Below are 17,573 nucleotides of genomic sequence, written 5' to 3' on the forward strand. Positions count from 1 at the left end.
AAGTAAAAAAAAACAAACACTACCAAGAGACAAAGCAATCCACAGAATCAGCCTCACATATGACACAGATATTAAATTACCTGACAGGGAATTTACAGTAACACTGATTAATATGCTAAAGGCTCTAACAGAAAAGTGAAAACCATGCAAGATCACATAGTTAGTATTGACACAGAAATAAAAACTGAAAGAATCAAATGGAAATGCTAGAAATGAAAAACACAGTAATATATTTGAAAAATGCCTTCAATGGCTCATCAGACAACTCACAAAGTGGAAGAAAGAATCAGTGAACTTAATAGTAAGTCAACAGAAATATTTAAGTCAAGAAAAACTGAAACACAAAGGGAACAAATAATGAGGGGTGGGGGAAAAGAAGAGAACATTCAAGAGTTACTGTCAATATCAAATAATCTAATGCATGTGTAATGGGAATCCCAGGAGGAGAAAAGAGAGTGGGTGGACAGAATATATATTTGAAGAAGAAATAACCAAGAATTTTCCAAATTTCATGGTAGACACAAAGCCAGAGGGCCAAGAAACTCAGAGGAAAAAAAAACAAAGCAAAAAAGTACATCAAATTGTTTCATCTTCAAACCGCTAAAAATAAGACAGAAAACCTTAAGGGTGAGCAGAGGGACAAACACATTACATGCAGATGAACAAAAACAGAATGACAACAGAATACAAAAAATCCAAAATATCAGAAACCTGAATCTAGCCATCTGAACGTGTTGTGTATGTCTCTGTATGTGTGCTGTATCATACAATTGTTTGTTTTCAGTATTTTGATAACCGTACCTCAGTATAACTGGTTTGCTTTGCAATCCTATGTATTTTACTTTATGCATTAAAAAACATTATTTTAGAAAGGGTTCAGAGGGTTCAGACTGTCAAAGGAGTTTATAATATAAAAAAGAGGTAAGAATCCCTGACCTGAAGAAACTCCCAGAGCTATCCACAAGGAAACATATACAAGAATGTTCAGAGCAGCACTATCTGTAAGAGCAAAAACTGGTACACAGGAAGAAGAGTGGGGCTCAGTAAACTAAGGTGGACTCCGTAGGTGGTATTTTCCAAAAGGCACTGCAATGAAGGCGCTGAAATGTATCAACAAGGACAAATCTCTTAATCTGGATGCTCGATATGGACCATCCTCAGTTCAAGCACTGGCATTTAGGAAAAAGTACTTTATGTGATTCTTCTTCTAGCAAAATTGATCCAAAATCACACTTAATCAGGTACAATTCAAAATACAAATCCTTAGGAAGCCTTTTCCACAGCAGTTTTCATCAAACTCTTTAATTACCAAATTTCTGAATTATACATTTTTTAGATTTTATTGAGATATAATTGATACAGAGCACTGCGTAAGTCTAAGATGTACAGCATAATGACTCGACTTACATTAATCAGAAATGATTAATAACCATGTCATATAGTGAATTATATTAAATGTAGTTTTGTGCATGCCTGATTTCTTAGGTGTTAAGTTCTCTGATGGCTGGGCAGTGTTTTGTATTCAAAAGTTCTCAAAACGATGTTTATGAATTTGATTCATTTATCACTCTTAAATAAAATCTGGGGTGGCTGGGTGGCTCTGTCTGTTAAGCGTCTGCCTCCACTCTGGTCATGATCCCAGAGTCCTGGGATTGAGCCCCTTGTTGGGCTCCCTGCTCAGCAGGGATCCTGCTTTTCCTTTTCCCTATACCCCTCCTCCTGCTTGCGCTCTCTCACAAATAAGTAGATAAAGTCTAGAAAGAAAGAAAGAAAGAAAGAAAGAAAGAAAGAAAGAAAGAAAGAAAGAAAACCTGAACAAAGGCTTAAAAGCTTGCTTGCATCTTTAATATGTATATGAGGATAAAATCTGTTATAAAAATAGAATTTCCCACTACAAAAGCTAGATTTCTAATTTTATAATCTTACTGTTATTTTTAATTTTAATGAAAAATACAAGAAAAATAACTTTGAACAATGTAAAACAAGATATATTTAACCTAAAGGATTTACAGATTCTTGTTATCATGTTCAAGTTCGGATGGTCATTTTGCACATAGGTATGCAGAATGATACCTGAGTTAACTATGCCCCCTACTGACTAGATATTTTGAAAACCAAATAACATTACAGAGAATACAGTCCACACAAATGTACAACATAAAAATCAAGTGGTTTATAATGCAAATGAACTCCATAAAAAGGATTTTTCAGATCTTAAATCAAGTATATTTAAGGTAGAATTTATTACAGAAAGGGAAGATCTGAGAAAAAGTATAACTTTGGAATTAATGCTCAGAGTCACATTATACATAAGGAAGAATCATTCACATTATAGTATACACCAATTGTTCTCAACCAGGGAAATTCTGCCCCAAGGGGATATCTGGCAATGTGTAGAGATGCTTTTGGTCATCACAACCTCGAGTGGGGGGTACAGTGATACTGGGACTGAGTTGGTAGAGAGATGCTGGTAAACATCCTACAATGCGCAGGCCAGTCCCCCAAATAAAGGATTACCTGATTCAAAACCCATTTTAATAGTCAAGGTTGAGAAATTTTGCTCTACATGACTATTGCCTCTCAAGTTGTACAACAAGGGAACAAAGTTAAATGTAGTTTCATGACTTGTTCAAACTTTGCGGAATAGGTCTAAGAAGACACTAAATCTCTGATATCAAAGACTATAATTTTTAGCCCTTTTTCTTTGGGCTAGGAAATTAGTCTAGATGGTTTCATGTATCCATCGTTTAGCTCTATTTTAAGGATGATATAACCCGTGCATAAACATTTCTTTAATTAATTTATTTTCAGCATAACAGTATTCATTATTTTTTCACCACACCCAGTGCTCCATGCAATCCGTGCCCTCTATAATACCCACCACCTGGTACCCCAACCTCCCACCCCCCGCCCCTTCAAACCCCTCAGATTGTTTTTCAGAGTCCATAGTCTCTCATGATTCACCTCCCCTTCCAATTTCCCCCAATTCCCTTCATAAACTTTTGATCTGCTAATAGTTTTTGTTTTTGTTTTTAGAGAGAGAGTGAGAGCATGTGAGGGGATGCGGGAGGGGCAGAGAGAGAGGAAGAGAGAGAATCTTAAGCAGACTTCACAATCTGTCTGGAACCCAATGTGGGGCTTGATCTCATGACCCTGAGCTCATGACCTGAACCAAAAATTAAGAATCCAGTATTTAACCAATTGAGCCATGCAGGCACCCCATGCTAATGGTATTTTTAAGATTGTATTTATTTATTTGACAGAGATCACAAAGTAGGCAGAGAAAGAGGAGGAAGCAGGCTCCCTGCTGAGAAGAGAGCCCAATGCGGGGCTCGATCCCAGGACCCTGAGATCATGACCTGAGCTGAAGGCAGAGGCTTTAACCCACTGAGACACCCAGGCACCCTGCTAATGGTATTTTTTTAAAGCTACCAGGCTTTCCCATCATACCTGTGTTTCCATTTCCATCATCCTTTGTTTTATTTCTCTTATTTCTGCTTGAGTTTCAGCTTCTCTAAGTCGAATGGTCATCAGTTCATCCTGTAACTCATTCACAGCATTTTTCTTAGGTGGGTCTTTCCACCTCCCAGTAGTACGAGCTAAGTGGCGCTAAAAGACAAAAAAAAAAAAAAAAAAAGAAAGAAAAAAAAATTATATTGCAACAAATATTCCCACTATCAAAATAAGAGCTGACTTTCCTGGCACTTATTTCATGCCCACTACTATATTTAGCACTGTACATACATTATTTTATTTAATCCCCAGAAAACCTTAATAGTTAGGCACTATTATCGTCATTATCCAGGTCAGATGATGGAAATGGTCATGATTAAGTAACTTCAAAAGGTCAGTATAGTCAACAAGTGGCAGATCTGGAATACAAGCTCAGATATACTTCAAATCTGTTTATACTGTGGCAAATTGTAAAGAATACAATTTTTACCCTAAATTTATTATAAGAGGGATTTCCACATATTTAATGAAATCCCAAGAAAAAAAAATGGGGCCATTCATGAATTAAGGAAGGAATATTAGGAGTGTTCTCAAAATATCCATGGTGAAGCATTAGTTTCCTTTTGTTTTTAATTTCCAGTTTATTGCTGCCTGACATTTCTGGGGAAAGAAAAAAGCTGTGGCAATGTTAAGGACTAATTTCAGTCTTTGCTAGATGTAGCCCCACCCCAAATTCAAACCGAAGTCACTATTCTGAAATGGTATATAGTGTTTTATTTCTTCCCTCTCTCCCTTCTTGCTCTGTCTTCTAGACTCATTTTTTTGTTTGTTTGTTTCTTGTCAACACTTTCCCTCATATGTGAATAAATTTTCAGGCATATAAATGCCTGATTTTGTTAGATAACCAATTTTCAAAAGTTTACAAAGGTATAGACAAATTTATGTTAGTGTCACCCTCTGTTGTTTCATACTAATGGATTTAATATCAACAGAAGAAATATGTCCTATATAAAGGAAAATTTTTTGATTCTTTACAGAAGTTATATAACTCACAATGATATAAGGCTTGATCTCTATTTTATCTGTTTTTTAATTAAATGAATTAAAAAGGGAGAAACAGGTTAAAGGTACCTTCAACTTATAAGTGCTCTCAGATTTCTGCACTGAAAGAGTCCTTCTCATTTTAAACTCAAATCCTAGTGTTGACCATCAGCTACTTCAAATTCACACAAACTGGGTATTCAGGTTTCACCTGCTTTTTAAAAAACATACAAAATACAATGATATACCTGCCAGTGTTCCTCTAAATCCTTGACTTGTTGTCTAAGTTCTTTCAATCCCATAATAGCTTCTGCTTCTCTCAGTTTCACAGCAATGAGCTCTTCCTGAAGTCTTGCAATGTTATTCTCATCAGGAAAGGAGTTGTTTCTCTGAAGCAAGAGAAAATACAATATGGAATTTTTAATTTAAAGAATAAAATTAAATAAAACATGTGTAGTAAGAGCTATTTTATCCCACATGTAACTATACTTAATTTTACACACTTTTACTGAGATATAAATCACAAACCATAAAACTTACCCTTTTAATGTGCACCAATCAGTGGTTATTTTAAGAGTATTCAAAGGGTTGCACAACCATCACCACAATCTAATTTCAGAACATTTTAATCACCCCAAAATGAAACCCTATACCCATTAGCAGTCACTCCACATTTCCCCTCCCCACAGCCCCTGACAACCACTAGTCTACTTTCTGTCTCTATGGATTTGTCTATTCTGGGCGTTTCATATCAATGGAATCACACAATATGTGGCCATTTATGACTAACTTCTTTCACCTAGAGTGTTATCAAGGTCCATTCCTTTTTACTGAAAAATAATAGTCCATTGTGTGTATATGCTACATTTTATTTATCCATTCACAGCTGACAGAAATTTGAGTTGTTTCCACTTACTGACTACTATGAAAACGTTAGGATTATTTGTGTAAAAGTGTGTGGACCTGTATTTTTAATTCTCTTGAGTTTATACTAAGGAGCTGAACTGCTACTTTTAAGAAACTGTCAAGCTTTTCCAAAGCAGATTTACTGTTTTACATTTCCACAGGGAATGTATGAGGGTAACTACTGAATTTTGAGGACACAAAAAGTCTAACTTGCTTTGCTTAATAAAACAGTAATCAGAGTTTTAAAGCAACATGAGCAAAATGTTTTTCAACATGGCAATAAGCTTACTAATTCCTGATTAGGACTCCAAACAAAGCATGGACATCATTCATATTTTAAAGATCTATGGAGGGACGCCTGGGTGGCTCAGTTGGTTAAGCAGCGGCCTTCGGCTCAGGTCATGATCCCAGCGTCCTGGGATCGAGTCCCGCATTGGGCTCCTTGCTCGGCGGGGAACCTGCTTCTCCCTCTGCCTCTGCCTGCCATTCTGTCTGCCTGTGCTTGCTCTTTCGCCCTCTCTCTCTGATAAATAAATAAAATCATAAAAAAAAAATATCTATGGAAATGAATTGTCCAAGCCTGTTTTGTTGTATTTTCTCAGCATGTCACTTTGGAAAGGAGTATAAAAACTTTATACATTAGTTATTATTTATATTTAAGAAATTAATACCAAGGTGATCTAAATATTTGCTTAAAGAGTACAAGATTTAGGGGCGCCTGGGTGGCTCAGTGGGTTAAAGCCTCTGCCTTCAGCTTAGGTCATGATCCCAGGGTGCTGGGATCGAGCCCCGCACTGGGCTCTCTGCTCAGCGGGGAGCTTGCTCCCTCCTCTCTCTCTGCCTGCCTCTCAGCCTACATGTGATCTTTGTCTCTGTAAAAAATAAATAAATAAATGAATGAATGAATGAATGAATAAATAAATAAATAAAATCTTTTTAAAAAAGAGTAAAAGATTTAGACTAATCCCCTGCTCTACTGAAAGACCCACCTTAGGATACAGGGTAGCACTTATTACTCTTAGCCATGACCAAGAGATCCTAAATTAGGCCCTAGTAAAATCTCCTTGAGTCAACTGAGGCACTACTGAGATTTCAAGTACTGAATCTATGAAATTTTATAACTCTAAAATATTTCTAAAATATGACTATAAAATAGGACATGAAAAATTTAGCCCACAGAGATCATGAATAAAGCTATCCTTGCCAACTACACAATTTTATGATGGACTAAATATTTTCTCAATTGCATACCAGAAATTTACTGTATATGCATTAAAAGAGAATCCTACATGAAGAAATTCACCATAGGAAGCATGAAGCCTTCTAATTTCCTTTCTACTACATAACACGAATACCAACAATGCTATTTAAGAAATACATTTTTAAACTGGATCCAAGGGCATTTTTTTCTACCAAATATTCAAAACTGAAAGATCAAGATTCTTATCTACATTATGGTATCCACAGTACTCCTAACTTAGAAACCTAATATTTTATTATACATTTCTTATGGCATTCTTGGTATCTTTTTCTCAACAAATAGGAGAATAAATTCTCCAAAAAATTATATAAAAATAGCAAGTACATTTCTAGAAAAATTATTTCACTACTACTTATAGGTAGCTGGACCCTGCTTTATTTCAATTTGAGGCTATCATATTCATTATGTATAAAGCTTTGATTCAATAGCTAGATACTACCTAATAGTGAGAAGAACAAACTTAACACAAAGCCCAAGCCATCAATAATTTTACAGATGACAAAAAAGAGATACAGGGTGTGTGATCTAGAACACAGACTTTCAAGTCTGAGAATTTTAAGAAACCTAAAAGCATTTCTTTTTCTTATCTAACCTTAAAGTTCTTTAGTCACCTTGAAAAGAGGAAATTATCTTCTGTAAGTACACCTTAGGCTAAGATCTTCCCACATATCCTGAGGTGGCTTAGAGTAGCTTGGAAAGGATTTTTTTTTTAATTTTTTTTAAATTTATTTATTTTTATTTTTTTATAAACATGTAATGTATTTTTATCCCCAGGGGTACAGGTCTGTGAATCGCCAGACTTCACAGCACTCACCAGAGCACATACCTTCCCCAATGTTCATAACCCCACCCCCCTCTCCCGACCCTCCTCCCCTCAGCAACCCTCAGTTGGTTTTGTGAGCTTAAGAGTCACTTATGGTTTGTCTCCCTCCCAATCCCATCTTGTTTCATTTCTTCTTCTCCTACCCTCTCAACCCCCCATGTTGCATCTCTACTTCCTCATATCAGGGAGATCATAGGGTAGTTGTCTTTCTCCGATTGACTTATTTTACTAAGCATGATACCCTTTAGTTCCATCCACGTCATTGCAAATGGCAAGATTTCATTTCTTTTGATGGCTGCATAGTATTCCATTGTGTATATATACCACAACTTCTTTATCAATTCATCTGTTGATGGACATCTAGGTTCCTTCCATAGTTTGGCTATTGTGGACATTGCTGCTATAAACATTTGGGTGCATGTGCCCCTTCGGATCACTACGTTTGTATCTTTAGAGTAAATATCCAGTAGTGCAATTGCTGGTCATAGGGTAGTTCTCTTTTCAACTTTTTGAGGAAACTCCAATCTGTTTTCCAGAGTGGTCACACCAGCTTGCATTCCCACCAACTGTGTAGGAGGGTTCCCCTTTCTCCGCATCCTTGCCAGCATCTTTCATTTCCTCACTTGTTAATTTCAGCCATTCTGACTGGTGTGAGGTGATATCTCATTGTGGTTTTAATTTGTATTTCCCTGATGCTGAGTGACGTGGAGCACTTTTTCATGTGTCTGTTGGCCATCTGGATGTCTTCTTTGCAGAAATGTCTGTTCATGTCCTCTACCCATTCTTTTTTTTTTTTTTTTAAGATTTTATTTATTTATTTGACAGAGAGAGATCACAAGTAGTCCTCTGCCCATTCTTGATTGGATTATTTGTTCTTTGGGTGTTGAGTTTGCTAAGTTCTTCACAGATTTTGAACACTAGCCCTTTCCCTGATATGTCATTTGCAAATATCTCCTCCCATTCTATCAGTTGTCTTTTGGTTGTTAACTGTTTCCTTTGCTGTGCAAAAGCTTTTGATCTTGAAATCTTGAAATCCCAATAGTTCATTTTTGCCCTTGCTTCCCTTGCCTTTGGCGATGTTCCTAGGAAGATGTTGCTGCGGCTGAGGTTGAAGAGGTTGCTGCCTGTGTTCTCCTCAAGGATTTTGATGGATTCCTTTCTCACATTGAGGTCCTTTATCCATTTTGAGTCTATTTTCATGTGTGGTGTAAGGAAATGGTCCAATTTCATTTTTCTGCATGTGGCTGTACAATTTTCCCAACACCATTTATTGAAGAGGCTGTCTTTATTCCATTGGACATTCTTTCCTGCTTTGTCGAAGATAAGTTGACCATAGAGTTGAGGGTCTATTTCTGGGCTCTCGATTCTGTTCCATTAATCTATGTGTCTGTTTTTGTGCCAGAACCACACTGTCTTCATGATGACACCTTTGTAATAGAGCTTGAAGTCCGGAATTGTGATGCCACCCACTTTGGCTTTCTTTTTCAATATTCCTTTGGCTATTCGAGGTCTTTTCTGGTTCCATATAAATTTTAGGATTATTTGTTCCATTTTTTTTTTAAAAAAAAAATGGATGGTATTTTGATAGGGATTGCATTAAATGTGTAGATTGCTTTAGGTAGCATAGACATTTTCATAATATTTATTGTTCTAATCCAGGAGCATGGAACATTTTTCCATTTCTTTGTGTCTTCCTCAATTTCTTTCATGAGTACTTTATAGTTTTCTGAGAATAGATTCTTTGCCGCTTCAGTTAGGTTTATTCCTAGGTATCTTATGGTTTTGGATGCAATTGTAAATGGGATTGACTCCTTAATTTCTCTTTCTTCTGTCTTGTTGTTGGTGTAGAGAAATGCAACTGATTTCTGTGCATTGATTTTATATCCTGACACTTTACTAAATTCCTGTACAAGTTCTAGCAGTTTTGGAGTGGAGGCTTTTAGGTTTACTACATATAGTATCATATTACCTGCAAAGAGTGATAGTTTGACGACTTCTTTGCCGATTTGAATGCCTTTAATTTCCTTTTGTTGTCTGACTGCTGAGGCTAGGACTTCTAGTACTATGCTGAATAGCAGTGGTGATAATGGACATCCCTGCTGTGTTCCTGACCTTAGCAGAAAAGCTTTCAGTTTTTCTCCATTGAGAATGATATTTGTGGTGGATTTTTCATAGATGGCTTTGATAATATTGAGGTATGTGCCCTCTATCCCTACACCTTGAAGAGTTTTGATCAGGAAGGGATGCTGCACTTTGTCAAATGCTTTTTCAACATCTATTGAGAGTATCATATGGTTCTTGTTCTTTCTTTTATTAATGTGTTGTATTACATTGATTTGCGAATGTTGAGCCAACCTTGCAGCCCTGGAATAAATCCCACTTGGTCATGGTGAATAATGCTTTTAATGTACTATTGGATCCTATTGGCTAGTATTTTGGTGAGAATTTTCACATCTGTGTTCATCAAGGATATTGGTCTGTAATTCTCTTTTTTGAAGGGATCCTTGTCTGGTTTTGGGATCAAGGTGATGCTGGCCTCATCAAATTAGTTTGGAAGTTTTCCTTCCATTTCTATTTTTTGGAACAGTTTCAGGAGAATAGGAATTAGTTCTTCTTTAAATCTTTGGTAGCTGGGAAGCTGTCTGGCCCTGGACTTTTGTTTGTTTCGAGAATTTCTTTTTCCACTGTTGAAATTTGGCTAAATTTATTTACCTATTATCTAATATACATAAAAATTACCATAACAATTGTGGAGATTTTTGATGACTGTTTCAATCTCCTTGCTGGTTATGGGTCTGTTCAGGTTTTCTATTTCTTCCTGGTTAGTTTATATGTCTCTAGGAATGCATCCATTTCTTCCAGATTTGTCAAATTTATTGGCGTAGAGTTGCTCACGGTATGTTCTTATAATTGTTTGTATTTCCTTGGTGTTGGTTGTGATCTCTCCTCTTTCATTCATGATTTTATTTATTTGGATCCTTTCTCTTTTCTTTTTGATCAGCCTGGCCAGGGGTTTATCAATCTTACTAATTCTTTCAAAGAACCAGCTCCTAGTTTCATTGATTTGTTCTATTGGGTTTTTTTGTTTGTTTGTTTCTATTTCATTGATTTCTGCTCTGATCTTTATTATTTCTCTTCTCCTACTGGGTTTAGGCTTTCTTTGTTGATCTTTCTCCAGCTCCTTTAGGTGTAGGGTTAGGTTGTGTACCTGAGACCTTTCTTGTTTCTTGAGAAAGCCTTGTACCGCTATATATTTTGCTCTCAGGACTGCCTTTGCTGTGTCCCACAGATTTTGAACCATTGTGTTTACATTATCATTTGTTTCCGTGAATTTTTTCAATTCTTCTTTTTTTTTCTTGGTTGACCCATTCATTCTTTAGAAGGATGCTGTTTAGTCTCCATGTATTTGGGTTCTTTCCAAATTTCCTCGTGATTGAGTTCTAAGTTCAGAAAATGTGGTCTGAAAATATGCAGGGAATGATCCCAATCTTTTGATACTGGCTGAGATCTGTTTTATGACCCAGGATGTGATCTATTCTGGAGAATGTTCCATGTGCACTAGAGAAGAATGTGTATTCTGTTGCTTTGGGATGAAATATTCTGAATATATCTGTGATGTCCATCTGGTCCAGTGTGTCGTTTAAGGCCTTTATTTCCTTGCTGATCTTTTGCTTGGATGACCTGTCCATTTCAGTGAGGGGAGTGTTAAAGTCCCCTACTATTATTGTATTATTGTTGATGTGTTTCTTTGATTTTGTTATTAGTTGGCTTATATCGTTGGCTGCTCCCACATTAAGGGCATAGATATTTAAAATCGTTAGATCTTCTTGTTGGACAGACCCTTTGGGTATGATACAGTGTCCTTCCTCATCTCTTATTATAGTCTTTGGCTTAAAATCTAATTGATCTGATATAAGAATTGCCACCCCAGCTTTCTTCTGATGTCCATCAGCATAGTACATTTTTTTCCACCCCCTCACTTTAAATCTGGAGGTGTCTTCAGGTCTAAAAGGAGTTTCTTGTAGGCAGCATATTGATGGGTTTTGTTTTTTTATCCATTCTGATACCCTGTGTCTTTTGACTGGGGCATTTAGCCCATTAACATTCAGGGTAACTATTGAGAGATATGAATTTAGTGCCATTGTACTGCCTGTAAGGTGACTGTTACTGTTTATTGTCTATGTTCCTTTCTGATCTACTACTTTTAGGCTCTCTCTTTGCTTAGAGGACCCCTTTCAATATTTCCTGTAGAGCTGGTTTGGTGTTTGCAAATTCTTTCAGTTTTTGTTTGTCCTGGAAGCTTTTTATCTCTCCTTCTATTTTCAATGATAGCCTAGCTGGATATAGTATTCTTGGCTGCATGCTTTTCTCGTTTAGTGCTCTGAATATATCATGCCAGTTCTTTCTAGCCTGCCAGGTCTCTGTGGGTAAGTCTGCTGCCAATCTATATTTTTACCATTGTATGTTACAGACTTCTTTTCCCGGGCTGGTTTGAGGATTTTCTCTTTGTCACCATAACTTGTAATTTTACTATTAGGTGATGGGGTGTGGACCTATTCTTGTTTATTTTGAGAGGTATTCTCTGTACCTCCTGGATTTTGATGCTTGTTCCCTTTGCCAAATTAGGGAAATTCTCTACAGTAATTCTCTCCAATATACCTTCTGCTCCCCTCTCTCTTTCTTCTTCTTCTGGGATCCCAATTATTCTAATGTTGTTTCGTCTTATGGTGTCACTTATCTCTCAAATTCTCCCCTCGTGGGCCAGTAGCTGTTTGTCCCTCTTTTGCTCAGCTTCTTTATTCTCTGTCATTTGGTCTTCTATATCATTAATTCTTTCTTCTGCCTCATTTATCCTAGCAGTAAGAGCCTCCATTTTTGATTGCACCTCATTAATAGCTTTTTTGATTTCAACTTGGTTAGATTTTAACTCTTTTATTTCTCCAGAAAGGGCTTTTATCTCTCTAGAGAGGGTTTCTTTAATATCCTTCATGCCGTTTTCGTGCCCAGCTAGAACCTTGAGAATCTTCATTCTGAACTCTAGATCTGACATATTACCAATGTCTGTATTGATTAGGTCCCTAGCCTTTGGTACTGCCCCTTGTTCTTTTTTTTGTGGTGAGTTTTTCCACCTTGTCATTTTGTCCAGATAAGAGTATATGAAGGAGCAAATAAAATACTAGAAGGGTGGCAAAGACCCCAGGAAAATGCGCTTTAACCAAATCAGAAGAGACCCAAATCGTGCGGGGGAGAAGGGAAAGAAGAAATTCAGAAAGAAAAAAAATATTAAAAAAAGAAAACAAATAAAGAAAAAATATGAAAAAGAAAAATATATATATATAAGGTAAACTAGCTTAAAAAACGTTAAAAAAGAAAAGGGTAAAAGTTAAAAAAAATTTAGCAGAAGAAAAAATTTAAATTAAGAAAAAATTAAATTAACCTCAAGACTAAAGAATCATGGAGAGAAAGCCATGAGTTCTGTGCTTTGCTTTCTTCTCCTCTGGAATTCTGTTGCTCTCCTTGGTAAATGAACTTGGTATTGGCTGGATTTCTTGTTGATCTTCTGGGGGAGGAGCCTGTTGTAGTGATTCTCAAGTGTCTTTGTCCCAGGCGGAATTGTACCGCCCTTAGCAGGGCCGGGGCTGAGTAATCAGCTCGGGTTTGCTTTCGGGAGCTTTTGTTCCCTGAGCGCTTTCCGTAGAGTTCTGGAGAACTGGAATGAAAATGGCGGCCTCCCCGTCTCCAGCCCAGAGGAGCCGAGAGCTCCGGGCCCCACTCTTCAGTGTGTCCTCAGAGAAAAGTGCCCAATCACTCCCATCTCCCTGGCCTCTGGCTGCGCTCCGAGCTCACCCAGCCTGCGACCAGTTCAAGGTAACCCCGAGCTGAGAGCTCACTCCTCGGCTCTGTCTCTGTAGCCGACTTCCCCACTTCAATACCTGTGAGCTCTACAACACTCAGATACCCCCGATCCTTCTGTGATCCTGTGGGACCTGGGGCCAAGCTGACCCTTCATGGGCTTCCCCCCGGTTTAGCCTCTGGAGTGATGTCCCTCAGTGGAGCAGACTTTTAAAAGTCTTGATTTTGTGCTCCGTTGCTCTGCCGTTTGCAGGGATCTGGCCCCTCCCCCCACAGTCTATCTTCCTGTCGCTTTGGATTCACTTCTCCGCCGGTCCTACCTTTCAGAAAGTGGTTGATTTTCTGTTTCGAGAATTGCTGTTCTTCTCTTAGATCTCCTGTTGGATTTGTAGGTGTTTGCAATGGTTTGATAAGCTATCTAGCTGATCTCCTGCTACCTGATGTAGTCTCAGCCTGCTACTTCTCCACCATCTTGACTCCTTCCAGCTTGGAAAATTTTAACAGTAACACTCAGATGAGATTTTTTTCTGAAATGTTTATGTATTAGTCATATCCTACCTCTTGCAGATGAAGGTATAATATTTGAAGACAACCGTTATTATGTATACCTTAAGTTTCTCTTCTTCAATAATTAAATATTATTCATATTAAATTACCCTGGTTATCTTCCTTTAAAAGGGCTCTACTCCTTTTTTTTTCTTTTACCCTTAAAAAGGGGGCTTTGAGTCATATAGCAACAACAAATAATTAAGAATCTTATTTTCTTTCTCCTTTCCTCTCTTAGTTACTTATAAGGTTTCCAATGCATAAAAACACCAAGTCCAATTTAACTGTTTAATAAGTACATCACATGTCCCTTCTAATTTGGGAGTGATGGTATTTATGTTGTTCTCACCTTCTCTATATCCAGGACTTTATCCTGCATTTCCTTTAGTGCACACTGAGACTCAGCTTCACTCAGACGGGCTTGGACCAATTCCTTCTCCAGTTGCAGCACAAAATCTTCATTGTAGTTGGAATTGCATTTATGCTATAAGTAGCAGACATATAATGAAATTTTGTAGCAATAGGAACATGTACATATAATATAAATAAATGCAGTTACACAATACAGTTATTATGAGCAACCAAATGTAAAAGTTCCAACTACCCACAGTTTCTAGCTTATTTACTCCAAATAACTTTCCAAGGAATAAAAAAGTCCAGGTTTGGTATCTACTGATGCCACACATTATTCAATGTTTGTAACTGGTTATTATAGAAATCAAATCCAATTCATGGAAGATAAAATCCCCTCTGATCTGTCCATCCATCCAGATACTAAGAATTTTTCCGACTATACAGACATACCCTGGACAACAGTGTAGCCATTTAGCCACATGTGGCTACCCAGCACTTGAAATGTTGCTAGTGCAAATGAAAAAGGATGTAATTGTAAATATAAACTGAACTTTGAAGACTTCATATGAAATAAAAAGGCAAAATATCTCAACAATTTTTATATTGATTACAGGTCAAAATAATATTTTATACACATTGAGTTTAAGAATACTAATTTTGTCTGTAATTATTACTCCTTTTAACACAGTATTTTAAAATACATATGTGGCTCACATGATATTGCTATGGGACAGCACTGTCATAACCACAGAAATACACATTTACTGAAAAATCTATTTTCAAATAAAAATGTTTAAATAAAAATAAGGCATCTACAATAACGTGAACCATCCTAAATCCCAACAGAATAAATATGTCTTTACTCTTAGAATGTAGAGCTCTTCAAAGATATGCATGAAAATCACTGCTGGAAACAGAGATTAAGAAGATGCCATACAAAGAAATTAAACACGGAAGCATGAAACCTTTCCATTTCCTTTCCTGCTTTTTAATATGAATACCAATGCAGCCACTTAAGAAATCCCTTTCTAAACTAGTTTCTATAAAAAGCTGTTCCAAAAAAAAGCAAAAAGAGATCAATTCATCATTATGTAAGACTTCCTAAAAGAAACTATCAGTTCACATTTAATTTACACAGTAAAGAAAAGAAACAACTCAAAATTCCAAAATAGTCACAGAGAGTCATCTCCTATTAAACTAGATTGAGTTAAGAATAGTTCCTCTCACTCTTTAATACATTAGGAGTAAGACTGATGTCAAAATAAAACTTTATTTAAAAACTGTTAAATGTTTAATTAAAATATGATACTCCCTTTTCCCAGCTACCCAAAAAGATGATTTTTTAAATGAATAGTTTACTTATTTTAAAAATGAGGACTTTTTGATTCAATGTATTACACATTGTTTCTCCTAGGAATTTTCTGGTACTATTAAAACAGTATTTCTATACAAGGAGTACATCTACAACATGTATATCACTTTAGTAAATACTTACCTTACTAAATAGGGAAAAGGCACTCTCTCTTTTGGAATGACATCATCCGAAAGGCAGGTGCCATAATTTTTGTTTAATGAGATCATGGTTATTTTATGAGTAATACTAGAATTTTTTGCCCTAGTGTAAAGCCTGACACCTGTAGTCCGTGCTTTTTTGCCAAGATCCTCTATCAGGGGATCCCCAGGAAAACACCAAGCCCAGGCAGCCCATATGAGAATGGATTCACAGGATCTGGTATAAATCAGTTGATATAACCAAGCACCCCCCAAACCCCTCAAAAACAGTACTAATATTGGAAACACATTTTTACCAAGAAAATTTACAAAACCTCTAATTGCCCTCTATTATTCAAGGGATAAATTCTAAATTCCATAGTTTACACATGTTATTTCTCCTTTCATACTTCCCACTGAGTGGAGGTTTGTTCAATCCACTGTAAACTAACTTTAGTTCTCAACTATACTGAAACTGTTCTCATCACTAACAACATCAATATGTAGTAATGATATAAAAACTCAATGGTAAATAAGCCCTTTTATTCAGCTCTTACTATATATATTACTATAGTAATAATATATTAATTATTTAATTAATAAAACTATATTAATTCTATATTACTTACTTTACTATACTAGACAGTCTATGGAAATTAACACAACTGACCACCCTTAAAACTTTTACTTAGATTTTGAGGTGCTACTCCTCCATAGTTCTACTACCTATCTTCTCTGATGTCTCTGCCAATTCTACTACTTGACATAGGTATGTATAACTATATGTACATGTGTATGTGTCTATCAGTTCCCAGGGTTTCAATATTGTGCTTTCCGTCAATCTTCAGTTTTTGTATTTTGTAGATTCATCCTGAGTCATCACATGTTTTTAAACTTTTAAGCCATTTAAGGATTGAAATACTATTTTTAAGAAATTAATATACTGTTCTAATATATATTAAGAATTAATGACATAATATTAAAAATCTAAGCATCTAGGTGCTTGGGTAGCTTGGTTGTTGAGTGACTGCCTTTGGCTCAGGTCACAATCCCAGAGTCCCAGAATCAAGTCCCACATTAGGTTCCTGGCTCCATGGGGAGTCTGCTTCTCCCTCTGACCTTCTCCCCTCTCATGTTCTCTCTCTCAAATGGATAAAAAGGAAAAAAAATTTTTAAATAATAAAAAAATTTTTTTTAAATCTAAGCATCTAAAAATAATCTAAACATCTCATGTAACATTCTTACAATAAATTCTTTTTTTTTAAGATTTTATTTATTTATGACAGAGAGAGAGAGAGAGAAAAGGAACACAAGCACAGGGGAGATGGAGAGGAAGAAGCAGGCTCCCCACTGAGCATTCCGGGATCCCAGGACCCCGGAATCATGACCTGAGTCAAAGGCAGACACTTAACTACTGAGCCACCCAGTGCCCCTATAATAAATTCTTAGAAAAGTTTATTTCATATTGACATTCGTAACCTGGACAAATATGTGACTTAGCAAATGAAATCTGCTACAATTATGACGGCTAATAAGCCAACAAGGGACAATTTATTCAAAAGTCTATAATTAATGAATGACTTCCCTATACTTAACATCAAGTTCATTTGAGTCAATGAATCTCTTTACGTTTCTATGATACCAGCAATCCCTCTCCAATGAAATAGAAATTGTTTTTAGTCTCTGCCTTTCAATTCCATATGTTTTTCTGGTGTTACAAAAGTTACAAAGGTAAGATAAGTTACAGTAAAACCCTTAGTTATCTTTTTTTTCTTGTGTCTTGAGTAAAACAAAAAAATAAATTATCACATTCAATATTTGAAGGATATATGAGTGATACAGTGA

The 17,573-nt window shown here is 36.4% G+C and overlaps 1 protein-coding gene across 8 annotated transcripts in view; it reads right to left on the minus strand.

Moving 5' to 3' along the window:
- Positions 1 to 17,573, minus strand: part of EVI5 (ecotropic viral integration site 5) — a 207,232-nt gene that overhangs the window by 80,642 nt on the left and 109,017 nt on the right. For all 8 annotated transcript variants that reach the window (XM_082688706.1, XM_082688704.1, XM_082688705.1 and 5 more), the window contains 3 exons: positions 14,233 to 14,367; positions 4,743 to 4,883; positions 3,451 to 3,609 (listed from right to left, as the gene is read on the minus strand). In XM_082688706.1, the coding sequence (XP_082544832.1) occupies positions 3,451 to 3,609; positions 4,743 to 4,883; positions 14,233 to 14,367 (435 nt within the window). The remainder of the gene's footprint in view (positions 1 to 3,450; positions 3,610 to 4,742; positions 4,884 to 14,232; positions 14,368 to 17,573) is intronic.

The sequence above is a fragment of the Mustela nivalis genome (genome assembly GCF_964662115.1).
Source record: "Mustela nivalis genome assembly, chromosome: 10".
In the NCBI taxonomy this organism is placed as follows: domain Eukaryota; kingdom Metazoa; phylum Chordata; class Mammalia; order Carnivora; family Mustelidae; genus Mustela; species Mustela nivalis.